The sequence below is a fragment of the Osmia lignaria genome, chromosome 3, assembly GCF_051020975.1.
Source record: "Osmia lignaria lignaria isolate PbOS001 chromosome 3, iyOsmLign1, whole genome shotgun sequence".
NCBI lineage: Eukaryota > Metazoa > Arthropoda > Insecta > Hymenoptera > Megachilidae > Osmia > Osmia lignaria.
Window position 1 is genome coordinate 4,579,850 of NC_135034.1, and position 18,878 is coordinate 4,598,727.

Sequence of the window (18,878 nt, forward strand, 5' to 3'; positions counted from 1 at the left end):
TCGACGATATTTTTTCCCGATTTTCTGGCCGCTCGCCAAGTTATTTCCACTGGCCGCGTCTGGTAATACTCTGCTGCGATGCGTGAACGAACCCTCGATGGCTTACGTAATTTGAAACCAGTCTACGAATTTGATAAATCAATGTATTCATTAAAAAAAAAGAAGAATTTCCTTCCGGAAAAAACACTCTGTAGGTGTCTTGTCTTTAGTGAAAAAGAAAGAAAACATTGGTGAGGCCAATGAACGCTCCATTCCTCTTTATTAATTACTTCCTTGCGAATAATTATCGTACCTGGCAGCTAAACATCGCGACCTTTGCTTGCCACTTTTCGACACGAAGTAGAAGCACGTACCGCGGTGCTTGGCACTTTTCGAACATGTATTCCTGCAATCCTCGTACAGCTCGAACGTTGAAACGCGTTGAATTTAGGTCCGGTTATATTTAGAAGCGTTTCTGTCGCCACTCGTTAGTCTCCCGTTTCGCGATTCATTATTTCCCGGTCGCTTTTATCACCACTGTCAAGATTCTTTGCCTGACCGTTTTCGCTGGCATGCAACTGATCTTGGATAAATGGGAAAAGGAAGTTCCTTTGAATGAATTTATGGTTTTCCCTCCGTATCGAGGCATCAGGTGACTATCATCGATCACAACCTTCGTACCTTCTGGTCCCCGTTATTGCATTGTTCGATCAAAGTCGAACGTAGCCTCGCTAATAGGAAGGATCGAAAACCGAGGATGGCCCGGTGGTAAATTGAATAACAGGGTAGCTCGTGGCACGCGACGATCGCTTTCATTAAATAGATCCTCGGCGATCGTTAAAGCGACATTAATATCAATATCTCTTTGTTAAAGAGAATGCGCGGCCTCTTTCGACCCGGTCCCTTTCACGTTTTACTTCTCAGCCGCGGACTCCGAAGGAACTTTCGCTTTTGTTCGACGTCCCTTAACGATATACAGAGACACTGTCCGTTGAGAAAAATTCGTCCTAGTTTTCTATCGCCCGCGTTTAATCATTTTCGAAATGGTTTCAGGTGACGATAGTTTGACGATTCGTTTTATTATATACACGAATCGATGTTAGGGTTAATCGCAAGCACGTCTGGTCGAGTCTGGTGAAGGAACGTGGTGTTCGAGGACGCAGTAAAAGCGAGCCCGCGAGACATAAAAGATTCATTTTACCAGAGAGGTGACCCTGTCGACCCAGCATCCGCTCTCAGTGGGCGGCTCACTCTCCTTCTCTCCTCGCGCCATACTTCTTTACCCTCGATTTTAAGTCCCTTTCACTCTTTCGTACAGTGACTGCTGGTCGTTTTCTTTTTTCATTCCGCCGCCCGGCTACTTTCGAGGTGAGCACGTAAAAAGGGCGAGGGAGGAGCCGCCTCGTTGAGACAATTAAGCGACAGCGTTCCTCGTTAAGTGTAAACTGCTACTAAATTGCCGAGAGTTGGGAGAACTCCATTCTTCTATGGCTCCTTTCTTCTCGATTAATTTCAACTTTTTGGTTAATAATCGGTGACCCATCAATCCGAACGAGTACGTGGTTGTTTTTGAAAGATCCTCGAGAACACAGTCACTTCCGGTGGTTGCGCGACGCCCGGAAGCGACGTTGAAACGTTTCGAATAGACTGGAAAGAATTCGTAGAACGTTTGCCGAGTAAGAGGCGACACTTTCACATAAGCCACCGTGAACCGGATGTATTTAATCTGTAACACGTCGGCCCGCGTCGTGACGCTCTCGAGAGAAAGAGACGCGTCGTAATAGTAATTACCGAGGAGAGACGAGAAACATAGTAGCTTGCGGATGAATGGACGAGCCAGAATGAAAGAATTATTTACGCGGCTGGTGATCCCATTAATCGGTAGCCCGACCTCGTGGAAAGCGACCGATGATCCTTCGGTTAAGTCGCTCCGATCGCATTGAATTTACTCTGTGACGTTAAACGAAACAAACGACGTCATTTGTTTACTTGGAATTAAAGGAGACCAGTTTGGAAAGTGAAGTTGAAGTCTCTATGGACACCAAGGATCCGTCCGGAAGGTCGGCGACGCACGGTTCTTAAATTCTTAGCTATTCGAAAATTCATCGTTTTCTATACATTCGAACGAGTTAAAGTTCCTAGTCGAACTGAAACGTAACAATCCTTGTTTTGTCATCCGAAACGAGCATAGTCGCGATACGAGACACGGTGCTTGCTCCCTGCTGTTGCAGTTCGCGCGACCGGTTTCCTCTTCAGCGTCGGGTGTCGCGTTATACGCTCCGTCGAGTCGTATTTCTGTTGCCAGAGAAATGTCACGCAGCCCGTGTCTCGTCGGTCTGGCTCGTTTGCCCTGAAGAAAGCAACGCGTAAGCAGAAGCGAAGAAAATGTCACGCCGTTGACGCGCATCAGCGATCCTCCTCCGCGTCGCTCGTCAACGGTACAGCGATCACGCGCGGTAAGATTACACGCCCGCGAAACAATGACATCCTCGAAGTATAATGGTGTTCCATCGTGCACGTGTGCCGCTCAAGATGGCTGCACATTTTGCCTTGTCGCAAAATGATAGCGTGATACATTTCGTACATCGATCATTACTTACAAGGGACAGTACCCAATCGACACACACCGATTTTGATGCCCTTGAGTATGATATAGAACTCAAAAAAATATTTGACACGTATTTTTTTTATCGCCAATCGTCCATGCTGAAGGGGTGAAAAAAATGACAAAAATTTATCAAAAAGGTGGCTACATAGAAAAATTTGCGGTTCAGAAACACACAAATTCCATTTTGAATTTTTCGCCTACACCTAATAATTCCTGAGATATTCAAGAAAATATGTTTTGCAACCCCAATTTTGAAGGCTATTTTCACCCCTTCAGCATGGACGATTGCCGATAAAAAATATACGTGTAAAATATTTTTTTGAGTTCTATATCATACTCAAAGGGCATCAAAATCGGCGTGTGTCTTTTCATCATTGTTTAATATCCATAAGAATATCATCCTAGTTAGTGGCAATTAACGACTACGTCCTTGGCAAATAGAAGAATCATTTATCACCGTGCTTACATCTCGCTAGACACTGACATCTGCTCGTTAAACGGTTAATTAATATCTCACCGAACCCGTCTATCTAATTATTGACCAATTTTTTCCTTCCATCGACGTCCATCGAAACCTCGACCTTTACGCGTCGTCGCGTCGCTTCTTTTTTCTACAATGCCGTTTTCATCTGTTTGCTATATATATATTTCTCGAAACAATGGACGAGTCGCATGAATATGTGTAACGTTTCCTCGTCGAGTGACTTGCTTGCATATTCATGAGACCGATAAATTGCTTTTTTTAATTAAAATTTTTATGCCTAGATTCGTTTTACCTGGTTCCTCTTTAGAATTCCTCGGATAGCAAGCAATTGGATACGTTATAACCAGTTGGAATGTACACTGATAGTTAATTGGCGTTAATTAAGAGCTGTTGGATTCATTTACCTTGATACTTAAGGAATACCCGCAGACCCAGCGGAAAATTAGATGTTAATCATTCAATATTGCGCTATGCGCATACGCAGAGTGTATTAGGTTGCTTGCTGGAAAAGCTGAAAAAGTTCGCGAAATTGCGAATATTATTATTTTTTTATATATAAAAAATTTGCATGGAAGGAAAAGAACAGACGAATCCCAGCAAGGGGCAAGAAATAACAGCGGAACGCGTTTTATTAATACATAAAATGAATGAACGTTTTTACGAGGTGGAACAATTGGACACGGGAACAAGTTGCGTTTCGTAACGGTTTACGAGCCGTTCAATTAGCGATTTCCTCCATAAATTCTCGTTGCAGAAAGCTGTTTGCTCGCTCGAAAAGGCGCCGCTTGCTGCAACGAGTAAAAAACGTCGAGTCCTTTTCTGTCGCTCGACTCGAGACTCTATTTCTGAACGCAATCACCTTGTTGTCTGTTATCGAGCTTCTTGCGTCACTCTCTGCGTCCTTCTCCCTCGTTTTTATCGCGTCGTTTATGAGATGGCGTAGAAAACGATCAATTCGAGCCGAATTAGAAAATTAAGCAAAGGGTCGCAAGTTTCTTAAAATCGTTCTTCCTCCCATAAAGGTGCGCTCGCACCGAGAAATGATGCGATCAAGCATGACCGCGGTCATTTACATCGCAACATTTGCAGATCTCGTCTCTTCGTTCCCTGTTCATCGAGCCTTTTTCTCGCCTCCGTTCCGCGAATTTGCGTCGGTTGGCTTCTACACTTGCAGCTTGATAATCCACTCGAGTGGCGCCGTCGCTGATTAACGACGCCCACGCGTGCACCCTTTGCTTTTCTTTCCTCTCTGTCTGATCGCTCCTTTTTCACGCCTCGGACAGTGACTGGTCGCTTGGAAAACTTGAAACTCTTTTCCAATTTCTCCTCGAACACCTAGTTTCTACGCAGGTAAATTCATTATCCTCTCCGGTTCCCTCGCCCCGAATAAAGATGGAAATCGGCAAGACTCGGAGCGATGGGTCGTAAATAAATTCGAATTCCGGTTCTCGATTAAACGAGACGCGTAAGTCAGTCGAGGAAAAAGAACGATCGCGATGGAAAGTCGCCGATGTAATCTAGTTTCGCGACGCTCCTTTTCTGACCCTAACATCGAGCTCGCGTGACACGTTCACAAAGGACCAAGGTGGGCGTAAGAACACCAGCCACTTGGGATTTAATCCTTTACCTTACGATTATCTCCTGACCGTTCGCGCTAGAGACGGCTTATATCCCCTTGCAATATCTCAGCAGAACGTCGTGGATCGTTGTAAAACAATTCGCTAAATTACAATTTGAATTAATGGTGAAACTTCGCCGTATCGCAAATACAAATATTTGAAGACGATAAGGAACTCGATAATCCCTTTCATATTTTAATTTCGACCCTTCTGATCCCTAACCGCAGCTATCTCTTTGTGTTTCAGGTGAGTCTCTACCTCTCGCTTTCCGCCCATTTGTCCAGGGAATATTACCATCTGAATCGCTTAGCTAGGGAAACGAACAGGTAGACGCATTCCAGTGATTCTTCCTCGAGAAACATTGTCGCGCGTTGCTTTGAGAGGCACTGGCTCGCCTAGTGCCAGGTTGTCTGGTCGTTGTAACGGTGCACCGATCGTTAGTCCTGTCGTGTTGCAGCTACAATCGTTGCAAGAGGAGCATTCGACTTTCACGAGGCTCGCGATCCTCTCGATGACTCATGTATCGCGAATCGAGCGCGAAACTCGATCGGGAGCTGCGTTTTTCGTTGCTTCTTTTCGCTCCACTGGAATAGACGTCGCGCGAAAAGAAATAGCAAGGGATAGACGAATTTTTCGTGAAAAATTCGCTAAATCACACTTAGTTGAATAAAAAAATAAAAAGGAAGGACAGTTACGTGCAGCGAGAAACGTAACTCGTCAGGTTCGCCGGGCCGTGATCCCGAAATCGGTCTTTCAAATGGCCGACGGTTGCTCGCCGTGTAATGTCTACTGACCCAGAGGTGAGAAAAAGGAAAGGGGGGAATGGAATTCCTTCGTGACTCATTCGCCAAAGAGCCAAGGTATGAGAACTCGTGTCCCGTCCCCGTGCTCTTCGCATTTCCATGCACGAACCGATCCACCGAGAGCGTGACTCAATTGAACCTCTTCTTGTTTTCTTCTGGATCGTTGATTTTTTTTTTTTTTTTTCGAGTCGACAGTCTCCAGCGAAGCTTTCGGTCATTTTTATATCGATGATCTAGCTCTCTTAGTTTGAAAAGAAAATTGCACTGGGAAATGGAGTATTATTAAGGAATTATTAAGGAATCTTTGTATCTTTTTTTTTTAATTCTATGAAATTTGAGATTTAATGACCGTGAAGTGTCGACGATGAGTAAGGAATTCGCGAAAGGTCATTGCACCGGTTGGTAGGAAGAAAAGTCGTTAAAGACGGTGGAATGCCGAATGACCGTGGCATTATGCGTTCTAGATAACACGCACAATGCGATACAGAAGCACGTGGCTTGGTATCGTAACGTACGACCTTGAACTTCCTCCACGAATGATTCATGACTCGTCCATTCATCCGGTACGACGCGGGGCGGCGCGATGGTTCGTTCATGCGCGGCGCGCGCATCGCCGCGCTTACGCGGCAAAATCTGGCGGGAATTCGAATGACCCGCGGTAATCTTGTTAAATAAACCCGGTATAAAACGAAGATAACATTACGAAATATATTACAAATAATTCTTCCATGTTAGACAAATCAATGCAGAATCCAAGAAAATGAATTACTGGATAGCTTTAATCAATCCATATCTTTTTGACGAAACAAAATTGTAAATCGAATTAAAAACAAGTATTGATAATAGAACGAGAAGCGGCCGTTCGATTACGCGTCGATGACTAACAGCGTCAACCTTTCCCTCTCCTCTGCGCGATAAAGCGAGCATCGTACCTCCGCTTCGTGACTTCCATGGACGAATCCGATTACGCGGCAGCGCGTAATGAATTTTCGAAACTGAGATAAGCGTGTGGCTGACGGTGAAGGTGAATCACCGATCTTCCTTCGGGCTTTCTCTTCCTGCTTCCCTCGAATCTCGCGATGGCACGCGCGTTTTCTGATTCATTCGGTAGAATCACCTACCTGCCGGTCCACTTCTTAAGTCATCAGACTTTATTTCTTTTTATTACATTCTTTCTCTCGTATCTTTGTTTCTTTTTCTTTTCATTTATAACAGGCGATGATTACAATCTCTCAATTAATGGTTACTTGACATTACTAGAAAATTAACCGGAATGTAAATAAACAAGTTGATCCGACTATTTTAAGATATTACGTCACTGTTTGATATTTGACAATTAACGGAAGAAGTTTGCGAGAAGACGAACGTTCCCTTTCCACGTAGGATGCCATAAATAGCGTAACGATAAAAGTTTGTTGCTCGTTTCCGTGCACGTTCCGCGACTGTTATCGCGTACTGGAGAAACCCGTGTGTCTTAAGTGGCTCGATAAATGGCGTGAATCATACTCGACAGTCTCTCGCGGTCTCGTGAGAAAGAATTCGATGGAACACGGTAGCGGGCCCTCTCGTTTCGCCAATACTGTTCGCGCCATACATGGAAACGCATTTGTCTCGATTTACCGTCTAAGTACCGGAGCATGGACACTCCGATCTCCGTTAATCCTCGAGGGATTAACGATCGACGGTTTATCGTTATCGTTCTCGTTCGGAGAATGTTGAAAATACGACGCGGATGCGATCTATCAAACGTACGCGACGAAAGGGTCAAGCATGGAAATAAATAAGAACGTGGTCGCACGTTGAGTACGGTAAGTTTAAGTATAGTTGCAGAGGCTGCACGATTGAAGTGCATCTCGATTTAGAAACAGAGGGCAACGTGCACCTAGCTACATGTGTAGCATCCATTTTCGAGCTCGCTCACGCGTTTGGTTAATTTAATCTCTCGAAAGACCCTCGACTCGTTCGATCAATCAATCCTACTGGCACCATTTTTCATTTGAAATTTCAATCGATCATCTTATTCCAATTTTTTCGGAACGTTAACACCTAACTTCCCAGAAAGCTGCACTTCAAATTTAATGCTTCACAGACTTGGATCAATAGAGTTTTTGATGACAGTGCTTATCGATCGGTAATTGATTTCTTAATTAAATCTTATAATATTCAATTTAATGCGAGCCGTGATATTTATATCAGAAGCTTCGATATTGAACGATCAAATTGCTCGATGGAAAATCTTGTTCCAATAGCGGTTTCGATAAGAGGGAACAAAGATTCCCCGGGAATATAGAATACTCGATAAGTAAGGAAAAAAAGTGTATCCTCTTATAGAGCGTTCGAAGCTATGCCTGGCATCCTAATAAAGTAAGGCTGGGATCTTTGGAACGGCTTGCAAGGTTCGATGTACCGGTCGCTATGCGAAACATTCGACCCAATCGAACCCGAGCATATTCTAATCTTAAGTCTTTTAATCTCCCTTCCCTCTCGTCTCTTATTTACCGATGCTTTGAGCTTTGACCTTCTGCCTGATCGATCGAGAAATCAATTTTCGTCGATGAAATGATCGCTTCTCTAATTAGATCGTGACTAATCTTCGTTCATTATCATTTTCATGAATTATGAAAGAAATTCGAAGAATTCTGTCCTTGTAACGTTAACAGAGGAAGCGCAGCACTTGTTCGCTAATATTTATCTACAATTAGTCATGGGAGATCAGTGCTATAAACGATAGAGAGTCATCGTTTCAATTTATTTGAATGTCTTCTTCTGCGTAAGTTAAGCAAAGAACCGTTCTCAATTACCATGAAGCCGTTAATTCTAAGAATGATTCAGAATTCAAAACACTCTGAAACAGTTGTTCTCCAATTCTTCGTATGCAAAATACATTCTTGTAAAGGGTTTCGCGAAAGCCAATTTAACCGTGGCGGAAAAGGGGAATTGGAGCTTTTGTAAATAAATCCGAGCTTCGTGGTAAGGAGAATATCCTGCATCCCTTGTACATATCTACGCTCGTGATTCGCTCGATTCACGCTCATAGTACGCTCCGCGATTACGTCACCTCTCGATGAATGAACCGACGAGTACCACACGCAAATTTAACCGCTGAATGACCGACACGCTAACGAACGGCTCTTTAACTCTTCTGCTGGACGAGTATACGCGTGATCGAAAAACAAATCGGTTATCAATCGAAGTATCTTATTCAAATTCGAGCTTCCAAACTATTGTGAGTCAGCAAAGAGCCGTGGATGGTTCGTTCATTAACAACTTCCTTCCTTCCTCCGAAATCTGTCGATCGAGTATTCAGGGCGCGAGTCGATCGGCAAGCTTCTCGGAACGAGCATCCTCCAGGTAGACCTTCCGGAACACCTCGGTTTCCTCCTCCCTCCTCGATTCCCCGATGAATCATCGCTCGGTTCCTCGGAAGTGATCGTTAAACTAGTCACTCGATTAGGCGCCCCTCCACCTGTATCATTCTCTTTCGTCGCTTACAGAAAGCAGCTGATTCCCTCTATCTCCATCCCCTCTTACTCACGGTGTTTCTTAGTCTCGCGAACACGGCTTTCGATGCACGAACCGGTGCGCTGATAACGCTCTCCTCGTCAAACGAGCTGATAAACCACGCGCGGGTATTTGTAGCAGCGGGGATCGAGCGTGGCTGCCAGTCTCTCGTCGTGTCTCGCGGAGATCGAAGTCAGTCGTTGTTCGAGTGGCATCGAAGCTGTATCGAGCGGATAACGAAACGGATCTCCGATGATCCGTGATTAATTGTGAACTAGATCATCGGTGTCGGGAGGATCAAGATAGTGATGGACGATCGATGTAACAATTTTAATAAGCGTAGAGTTGACGCATGTTGAAAGTGAGTTACAGTGTCGTTATCAGAGGTTTCACTTTGTCGTGGAATCTTTCTTTCGCTGTCATCGAGCCCGTCCTCTTGCGTAATTCAGTTTATTGTTGTGTACAGTGTCACATATAGACGCGCTTTCATAGGGAAAATGGCGATATAGAAAGAGGCTTCCATGAATATTTATTTATTAAAATTAGGATTCTCAGAAGTTTCTTTTCGATACAAGCCAACTGTGTATTATAGCGAGTGATGTTGCTGTTTTCTCTAATTAGAACAGATTTTAATCAAAATAGGTAATAGTGGAGCAACTTTTTTTGTTCCAGGTTAAAATAAATATGAATTTAGGAGAAGCTGCTGGCAATATCATTTATTTTAATTAAAATTGGTCCTAACAATAACATTGGTGCTACCTGTAACCGATTAAATCGATACAGCTTGTGAAATGGCGAATAGAATACGTTCTTCACCTTTGAGCTTAGCTTCGGAACATGGATGTTGCTTATAGAAAAAGTGATTCTTTCGAAAGAGTCGGTGAACACGTGAACAGTGCACGAGCCAGCTTTTTCGATCGTGATCGTTGCGCAACAAACGCACGATCGAAACGAACCGGCTGGCTAACACTTCCGCGTGGTCATGTCCGCATAGAAATGCAGTCGACGACGAAGAGGCGTCTCGATGCCGGCTAGAACACAAAAGCCACGTGCATTCCTCGAGACCTCGATGATGATGGTGATGGTGATGGTGTTGGTGATACGTGACTTCCCCGACCGGAAGCGGACGTTTGGATTTCCTTCGCGAGCCATAGCCTCGCCCGATGCGCGCAACAGGCCGCCAAAATTGGCTGCCAGTATCGAAAATAACAACTGGCCGCGTTATCGTACTCCCCCTTCTTTCTCGTACCACGAATATTATCGACTGATAACGCTGTGCTGCCAGAGATAAAGCTTTTTAAGTGTCTTTGGTTGCTGCGTTGCACGTAGCTCGTTTCGAATGAATTCTTCCCATTTCTTCTTGCAAAATCTTCTTCTCTCATTTCATTCTCTTCAATTGTTTTTCGAAAGATAAATACTAGAGATATTTCTGATTTTCATTGCTATTTTTCAACTCTGACTTTTGAAAGACTCCGTTAAAGATCTATGAGAATTTTCACGATATTATTTTTCTCATATTCTCGAAACTCTTCAAACATTTTCCCGAACATTCCTTCGCAGAATGTGGAAAAGAAACGACGAAACGTTTATGCGACTCAACAGAATTCCTTTGCAAGGAAAACACGCTCGGTTTGAACAGCTGTTACGTGGAGGGTTGTTGTGTTACCGAAGACCGTAGATAACGATTCCTCGCAATCTGTCGAATAGTTCGAAGCTGTTTGCGTTGGTCCTCCCACGAAATCCTTATCGTACATCAATTTCTATTCGTCGAGGTGATTTCGTTGACAGCGAAAGATCGTTCCATTCACAAAATTGATCATGAGTTTTTAATTAAACAAAAATTACAGTGTGTACCAAGCATCGAGTCTCGAGCAATTCTTGAATCCAACATCGCAAGCTACCCGGTGTACAAACTGAAAATTGTGTTGTCAATCGGTCGTCGATCGAATTCCAGTTATTTCCCGGCGAGTGGTGAATAGAAAAAGATTTATGAATGAGCGTCGACCGAGGTCTGAACATGCTGCACAAGCATGGAGGCAGCAAATCGAAGAGCAGCATGCTATACAGGAGCAGAGATAGAGATGCTTTCCTTAAATCCGTAAGTAATTCATTTCAAAACAAATTATCTTCCAAGAGTCGTCGAGGAAGCATCTCTAACGTTGTCGCGAAAGCAGGCGGTTGTCTCGTTATCGTGATCGTAAAAGATACATTTGCGCGTTCACGTAATTACGCATATTTTCGCGATGACAAGGAACAAACGTGACATCATACTCTATTTGAGTAGGTGTCAGGAGAATTCAAAATTTTGCAAATTAATCTCGGCTTCTCGGTCGCGTGACTCATTTGTTCGTCTTGGTTTTAAGGAAATGCGAGCGAGCTTTAATTGGTCGCGTTCGTTTACTGCTGCAACGACAATCATTTCTTCAACTCTCGAACGACGGACCATGGAGAGAGGCACAATTGAACTTTAGATTAATATCCCCATATATGTTTAATAAATTTGGATCATGATTAACCTAGACCTTGCTGTTCAAGGGTTAAACGATGAAATGAAATCTTGTCCTACAAACCTTCGCAAACATTCGCAAAGGTGCAACTGCATTTCGAGACAAACGTTTGTGTTGAATATTTATTTGCTGAATAAATACAACAGAGTTTTAGCCTAAGTTAGCCTAATTTATTAATGTATAAGTTGAACAAAAGGAAATGCTGTTCTCAGCTTGAAGGATTACAGAGGACTGACTGAAACTCAGAGGGTGCAATAAAAAAGTGTCCTCCTCTTTACAGAGAGGGGACTGCACCAGCGAACGCAAATTTTCCGACCAATATTCTTAACAGTTTGTTTCATAAACAATCGAAATCTGCATAATTTTATGAAATTGACGATTCGCTGATGCTGGAGTGAGAACCGCTGCGAAACAGCAGTGGCAAACCGTAACACTACGGTCTAATCAGAACGTCACTGTCGCGTATGCGTCATCGTTTGGGTCAGAAGCGCGAGATTCGCGGTTGTTACATCTATCGGACAATCAAAGGCTGCGTCACGATCCGTTACAAACGTAAGTGACATCATCGCGCTAAAAGTGCAGCCGCGCGTCTACGCGGGCACGCGACGCTGATCCGCGAGCTATCGCGTCTCCCCTCGCTGTCTGCGAATCAATGTTAACAGGATGTACATGTGCGCACGCACACGATTACGTTGAATTGCGCGTGCACCGGACAGAGTAGCAGTGCTTTTCTAACTTGGTCGAAGTGACTAATCGTTGTTTACTGTTGCAAAGAGAGCTGCGATTGCGAGCGGAATAGCGAAAGGCCGGACGACAGGTGACCGCGTCGAACATGAATGAATTAGGTCATCCGGTGATCTTGAAATCGATCGCGGCAAGGTTCTTTGTCTAAAACAACGTAAGCCCGTTTCTTGCATCTATTATTCAAAATTCGACCCGTCGCGTCGAGAACAGGATGTTTTCCAGCCAGCTGCTTTCATCGGTGAAACTGAAGATAATAGATCTACGATGTAACGCGACAGGTTGAAGTGTTATTTCGGCTCCGTTTTCTCTTCTGCCCCCTCGTCGAAGTGGCAGAAGTTGGTCGAAGCACCTTTCGCGCCACTTGAGCGTACGCATTCCGCTTCTCTATTCCGACACGGGTGACGCAAATCGTGTTCGAGCGGTTTGAAACGGGTTAACAGACCTCTTCTTGGTAGCGATTCGTCTCGTGCCGTTTCTTTGGCTACCGTCTCGGTTCTTCTTGGAACCGTTGCTCCTCTTCTTCCACGGCTTTCTCGGACCTCCTCTTGCTTGGAAATTATCGAGTAAAATACTGGACTGGCTGCGTACTTACGCAACTCGTACGATCGAGTGGAACAAATGGATAATTTAAGAGACTGGATGATCGAAGGTACGGTCGAATCTATTCGATACCCTTCGAATGGCACAAATTCTGGATGATAAATTCGTGTTTCAAGAAACGATACTCTTTCATATTTACATTCTGAAATTTTTCGACTGGAGGCTAATAGAAATACTTCAGCTATTTTAGATTCAAGGTTGCTTCGATTTTCCACCTCTTCGAAGCCGAGATGCAAAGTCGATCGATCGAGATCGTTAGCTGAACTACCTTGCAGCCAGTAATTCGTACGGCTAATTAATTTAGTCAGCCTTCGATTTTCCCCCTCGCTACGATCGAGCCGGTTGCCAAACAATCGACATCGATTCGCAACGCACTACTTAATGAGTCTTAATCGCCGCATTCCTCTTACATAAGTCGAGAACGCATCGAATCTGTTGGCCGAACGCCATAAACTCGATATAATAAGACTTTCGAAAAGAAAAAAGAAAAAATAACACTGTACGAACGTCAAAACACAGCTGTAACATCGTTGCTTTATAGTCTAACGATGAAGCGAAGCATGGAACGATCGATTATTTCTCATTTGCCAATTAATCAAACGGGAAGAGTATCGGGGTAATTAGGAATTGAATAGACTGGATAACTTTCAGTATAAATTCTTTATTCGAATAGAAAGTTTTACAAACCGGTCTTCCATCAAGCTTCTGTGTTCCTTGAACTGAAATCGATTAATTCACGGCACTTCCAGCTGGCAATCTGTCGGTGTAACAGAAGAATTACGAAAGTCACAAGGTCCTTTTACAAGCGGGGAAAAAGTAACGAAAGAGTACCTATGCCTCCCATCAGAAAAGGCAATCGCGTTGTCGGTCGGTATGACCCAGAGTAACCAGTTAATTCGTTAATTACCTTTGTGTTTACTAATAAACGTTCGTCGATGGTTCTGTCATTACATCACAGTCGGATATTTTTGCGTCCTCTTATCGTTTCAATATCTGCTGCGATAAGCGTTATCAGTTATCGAACAAGATTAGGTACAACAGGGATTACCCAGTCTTATTCGAAGCGAATAAACCTTGCGGTATTATTATTATTATTTATGTTTTAAATCGATAGCTTCTACGAAAGGAAAAATGAAAAATGAAATTAAGTTCATTCACCTCGAAGTTGTTGTTTTTCGTTGAATTTCAATATCGATCGCTGCTCTTGGTGCTTTTTAATCGAACACAAAGGTCCGTTATCAGTGTTCGTTTTACTCGCCGCGTGAAATTCCTCCGCCTCGGAGCCGCTTATCTGTCGCGTTTCAATGCCACGACGAGACGAGTCGTCAAGGAATTCCTGCTCTCCGCTAGGCGAGGGCTCTCCTTTATGCTCGCGTAGAACCGGAGGAACGTGTTTCCTTTCGAACTCACAGAGAACTCCTTTGTTTGAACGGGCGCGAGCGTGTCACACGCCTTCCAGCCGATCGCAAACAATGACTAACATCGGTGATCCAGGGATTTTCGCGAGTATTTGCATTGTTTCTTCTTTCTCTTGCCCCGGATTCGCCCAGGGAAATTCCCGTTGTAATCCTCTTCAGGAAAATCGTGGAATCGGGCAATTATCTTAATTGCAATTAACAGATCCTCTGTGCTCGTTCCATCGAAATCAAGGTTTAACCCACAACGTTTTCAAGGATCCTGTGCACAGCTTTTATACACGCGTACTTGCACACAAGACGACAAGATCCAACACAGTGTCACGAGGAGACGTCTCCGAATCGCTTCTTTGTGTCTGGCGCGAGAGCCAACACGCCTACAGCTGTCTGCCAATGCTCTCAACGATGGAGTCCCTGTCTGCTCGGAGACACGCGGAAGAAAATCGGGATTATTGTCTCTATCACTAGCATCTAGAAATTTGCTTCGACTATTCAGCGCGGGAGATTGCTAATTAAATAGAATTTCTTTTGGTACGATGGAAAATAAGAAACTAGCCCCAGCGTACCAGCCAGGCGTAACATTGATTGCTAACGGCAAAAGGAAATCTAATCGTGACTAAAAATCAATCGTCTCGATGATTGAGGCAGCGGTAAATGGTAACGGCGCGTTTAAGGCGCCGTTTATGAGTTGATAAATCGAGTGGCGCCAAAGCATGGTCATGTTGGTTGTTCGTTGTCCCAGCACGAACCAGATGGAAAGAAAGCCTGGATGTTATTTGGTCGCTGACCCATTAAGGCGGCCTGCCGCACCTACCTTATCTGCTGTTCTTTTTTCAATGCCCTTCTTTATCGAGCCCTCGTCGTTTCTCTGTTTACTTTACTTCCTTTTTCCATTCGATTCTTTTTTTTCTCTTTTCGTCTACCTACGTATCGGTTCATCGATTTTCCATCTCGAGGACACCCGGTATACTTTCGCCGAAATTCGATTCAATTCAACGTCGCAACTCCTCCAGTTTCCTTAGGTTAGCCTCGTTAGACCGCATTCCAGCTTTTGTGTCCCTCTTTTCCGTCCACCAGCTGTGCTTGCTCGTTTTTTTTTTTTCGGCTCGAAGATGACTTACGGGACCAGATTTCGGCTGTCGCGGTCGGTTTGGATAAAAGGAAACGATGAAGAAGGGACTCGTGTTTTTTTTTTTTTTTATGGGAATAATGTTAAATGTATCTTTTTGATTGTTATTCTTTAAAATTCTTCTTCTATTTACAATTATTAATTGACTACACGTGCCCGGTTCTACTGCGAGCAAATCGGCGCGACAGCGAGGGACATCTTCAGGGCGTTTCGTTCCTCGCGATAAATGCAAATGATCGCAGTAAAACGCGAACGAATTATTTCGTATGACGCATAACGATCGAACAACATTCGTTAATCATTTGCGTTCCGTCAATGCTCGTCTTTTTCCTAGAATTCCGACGTACGACCTGGTTTTCGTTCTTAATTCGAGGCTTTTCTCACGTGCGCCCGAGCTATGCGGAATTCAAAAGTTCGCGGGGTCGCCGCAAGCGTCGCTGGGATCGCGGCTCACGCGCCATCGGTGCGTCACGGCTCCTCAGTGCAACTTCAACCGTCGCACGGTGCGTGTCGTAGTGACAGCCGGTTAACCGCGTGCTTTTTTTTATGCCAATCTTCCTTGAACAGTGATCGCTAATTATTTAAATCACGAACCCTCGTTAATTACCATGAGCAGACGTTTGCGAGCGAGACCGAAAGCATCGATCGACGATGATACGTGAAATCGTGCGTGTGATTCGCGCGACCAGTGTCCGTCGAGATACGATAATCGCAACGGGATGCTTCGAGAGGGCGACGGTGCGAGAGTTCGGTCGAGGTTCTCAAAACGATAAGAACTATGGTGGGGAGCGGTGAATAGCGGATAAAACTAGTAGGTTAGAAGAGGAAGTGTGCCCTCGGTTCAACTGTCAAACGGTTCGTACGTATTCCGATCGTTCTTGCATCTTTAAACGCCGTGTTTTCTCGCGTACATACTCGACGATGCACGTTTACCTGTGCACTCTAGACAAGGATAATGTTTACATTAGCGTGACAGTATTTTTTTTCCTCTTTCAACGCCCGTAGCGCTCGCTTCGCGTTGACACGAGCGAGCGAGCGAGCGTACGTGGACGTGTTTCCTTCGGTTTCGTTGACCACAAGGTTTCGTTTACGTAACATACGTGTTGCGAGACACCCGCGTATCTCGCGTATCATTTTTTCTTCTTTTTTTTTTTCTTTTTCTTAGAACTTCGAGGCGTACGCGGAGCCATGAGTTTTTCCACGACTCTTCTGGATGTCGATCAGATTATTTTTCCTCTGTTTCTTGACAGTAGCGTTGATCCGCTCCTCCCCTCTCCCAATTCCTTGGTATATTTTTCTCGTTGCATCGCGCATTACCGATCGCTTTGTTTCGAACAAGATAAACGGCGTTTGATTTCAGTTTAGTCTCGACTTCATTTCTACTTGCTTCCATTCGAAAGAAATATAATACTTGTTTCGAAATCCTATTTAGTCTTGAATAGGAGTCGATTAAACACCTGGTGAAAGGTCGACAGGTTCTAAACGAATTTTCAAGATCCGGGATCACGATAGATCACGTTTGAATAATTATTAATAAGCACGTGGGTGTAGCAGGTTTTTGGATTACTTAATTACAATAATTATTTATTGTAATAATTATCGCATTGTAATATTGTATTAATTGAATAATTATCTATTTATTACAATTCATTTATCATACAATGAGCCAGTCACCGGTAGATTCTCGGTGGATCCCCCACCCGAAATTTATACAATGAATTTTTATCTAATTAATATTCAAATGAATTAGCAAGTGTAAATTGAACAGCATGGAAAGTTTATTTAAACTTTAGGGAAAAATGTGAGAGGTTCGAGAAACCTGTTTTGAAAGTTAACGAGCACGATTTCAATAATTATTTCACCTTCTGTTTCGCAGATGTCGGAGTTCCCAGCGGAGGGAGGGGACAACGGTGACATGCACACTGTCATGGAGAATTTCCAGAAGAAAAACAACCTGGTGACCGGCAGGAGCCACGTCAGTCACCACCCTCAGGTCACTTCCTCGTCGCAGGTATAGATCTTCCGAAAATTCTACTCCGAAACGCGATCGCTAGTTCGACACTTGACAGAAATCTAAGCAGACACTTGCCGACGAACTTTTTATTTAAATATCCCGCCAAGCGACCTTTAATCTACACCGTGCGAAGTATATTTCGCCTACACGGTGCTCGAATTTCCTCGACCACGAAAATTTCGAATTAATCACCCCGTTCCCGATTGTCGCAACAGCTTCGAGCGAATTTCCAAAATTAAATCCTCGTAGTCATCTTTTCCCGTCGTCCACGTGACACTCGAATTTACGAGTTTGATTCGAAAAGAGAAAGGAAAATCGTCGATCATCGATGAAAAGTTCCAGGAAATTTGTATCGTAACTTTAGCAAAAGAAGCTGTAGATTTCAGTGAAATCGATGACACGCTTTTTATAAGGAACCAGAATAAAAATAAATCATTATTTAATATGTTCGGTAATAGAGCTCGAGGTAGACCGATGCGATTCTCCGAATTTCTTTCGAAACAAGAATTATAAATTTGAGTTTCTTATCGCTGTTATAATTCTCTCGTTAAACAGAATTACACGTACTTGCTCTATTTATATGTGCGCTCGTTTCGACCGCAATTTCATCGGAATAGATCTATACTTATTGTATGCATATTCGTGGCATCATACAAAGTTTTCTTGGCACATTATACAATCGTTGAACTCGAATCAGCTGCATCGCCTGTTTCATATTGAACAGGCTTGAATTTTATCATTAAAAGCATTTCAAGTTAGTAACAGAGATATCGAAAATTGAGGAAATTGTATTTAAAATCAAGAAGATTCTTTATTACCGTTCGATTTCGATCCGAAGATCTTGGGATGTGATCTGTTCTCAGAGCCAAGCCGATTATGCAATGATACAGAGTTCACGTGTTTTCACTGCCGCCCACTGATATCCTTATCATCGTTACATTCTCTGCTAATTTATGCCTCGAGTTGTCTACGCGTCGGTCAGTCAGTTTCTGGAATTAGAAAGACTTAGATTCCTTTCGTTCAAAATTTAAAAAAAAAGTGTAAGGAAAGACACACGTGGTGCGTCATTCGTTGCACTGCATGAATAGCATAAGACGCACCTTGTGCGTCGTTCATTGTATCCCATAAGTAACATAAGACACACATGTCTTTGTCATCGTTACATTCTCTGCTAATTTATGCCTCGAGTTGTCTTCGTGTCGGTCAGTCAATTTCTGGAATTAGAAACACTTAGATTCCTTTCGTTCAAAATTAAAAAAAAAAGTGTAAGAAAAGACACACGTGGTGCGTCATTCGTTGCACTGCATGAATAGCATAAGACGCACCTTGTGCGTCGTTCATTGTATCCCATAAGTACCATAAGACGCACACGGTGTGTCAGTCGATAAATACCGAGTCGTCGTTTCGTTTAATTTAAAATAATTGAATAATCATAAATTGGTTTGCATACCAGCGGCTTTACGCAACGTGTCGCC

The 18,878-nt window shown here is 43.6% G+C and overlaps 1 protein-coding gene across 11 annotated transcripts in view; it reads left to right on the forward strand.

Moving 5' to 3' along the window:
• Sarm (sterile alpha and armadillo motif) overlaps positions 1 to 18,878 on the forward strand; it is a 63,735-nt gene that overhangs the window by 32,003 nt on the left and 12,854 nt on the right. For 4 of the 11 annotated variants that reach the window (XM_034326120.2, XM_034326122.2, XM_034326118.2 and 1 more), the window contains exon 2: positions 17,266 to 17,400. In XM_034326120.2, coding sequence (XP_034182011.1) covers positions 17,266 to 17,400 — 135 coding nt within the window. Of the gene's footprint in view, positions 1 to 8,655; positions 9,356 to 9,385; positions 11,093 to 15,859; positions 16,249 to 17,265; positions 17,401 to 18,878 lie in introns of those variants that run through there. The other 7 variants (XR_013063861.1, XM_034326126.2, XM_034326115.2 and 4 more) reach the window with 6 other exon arrangements.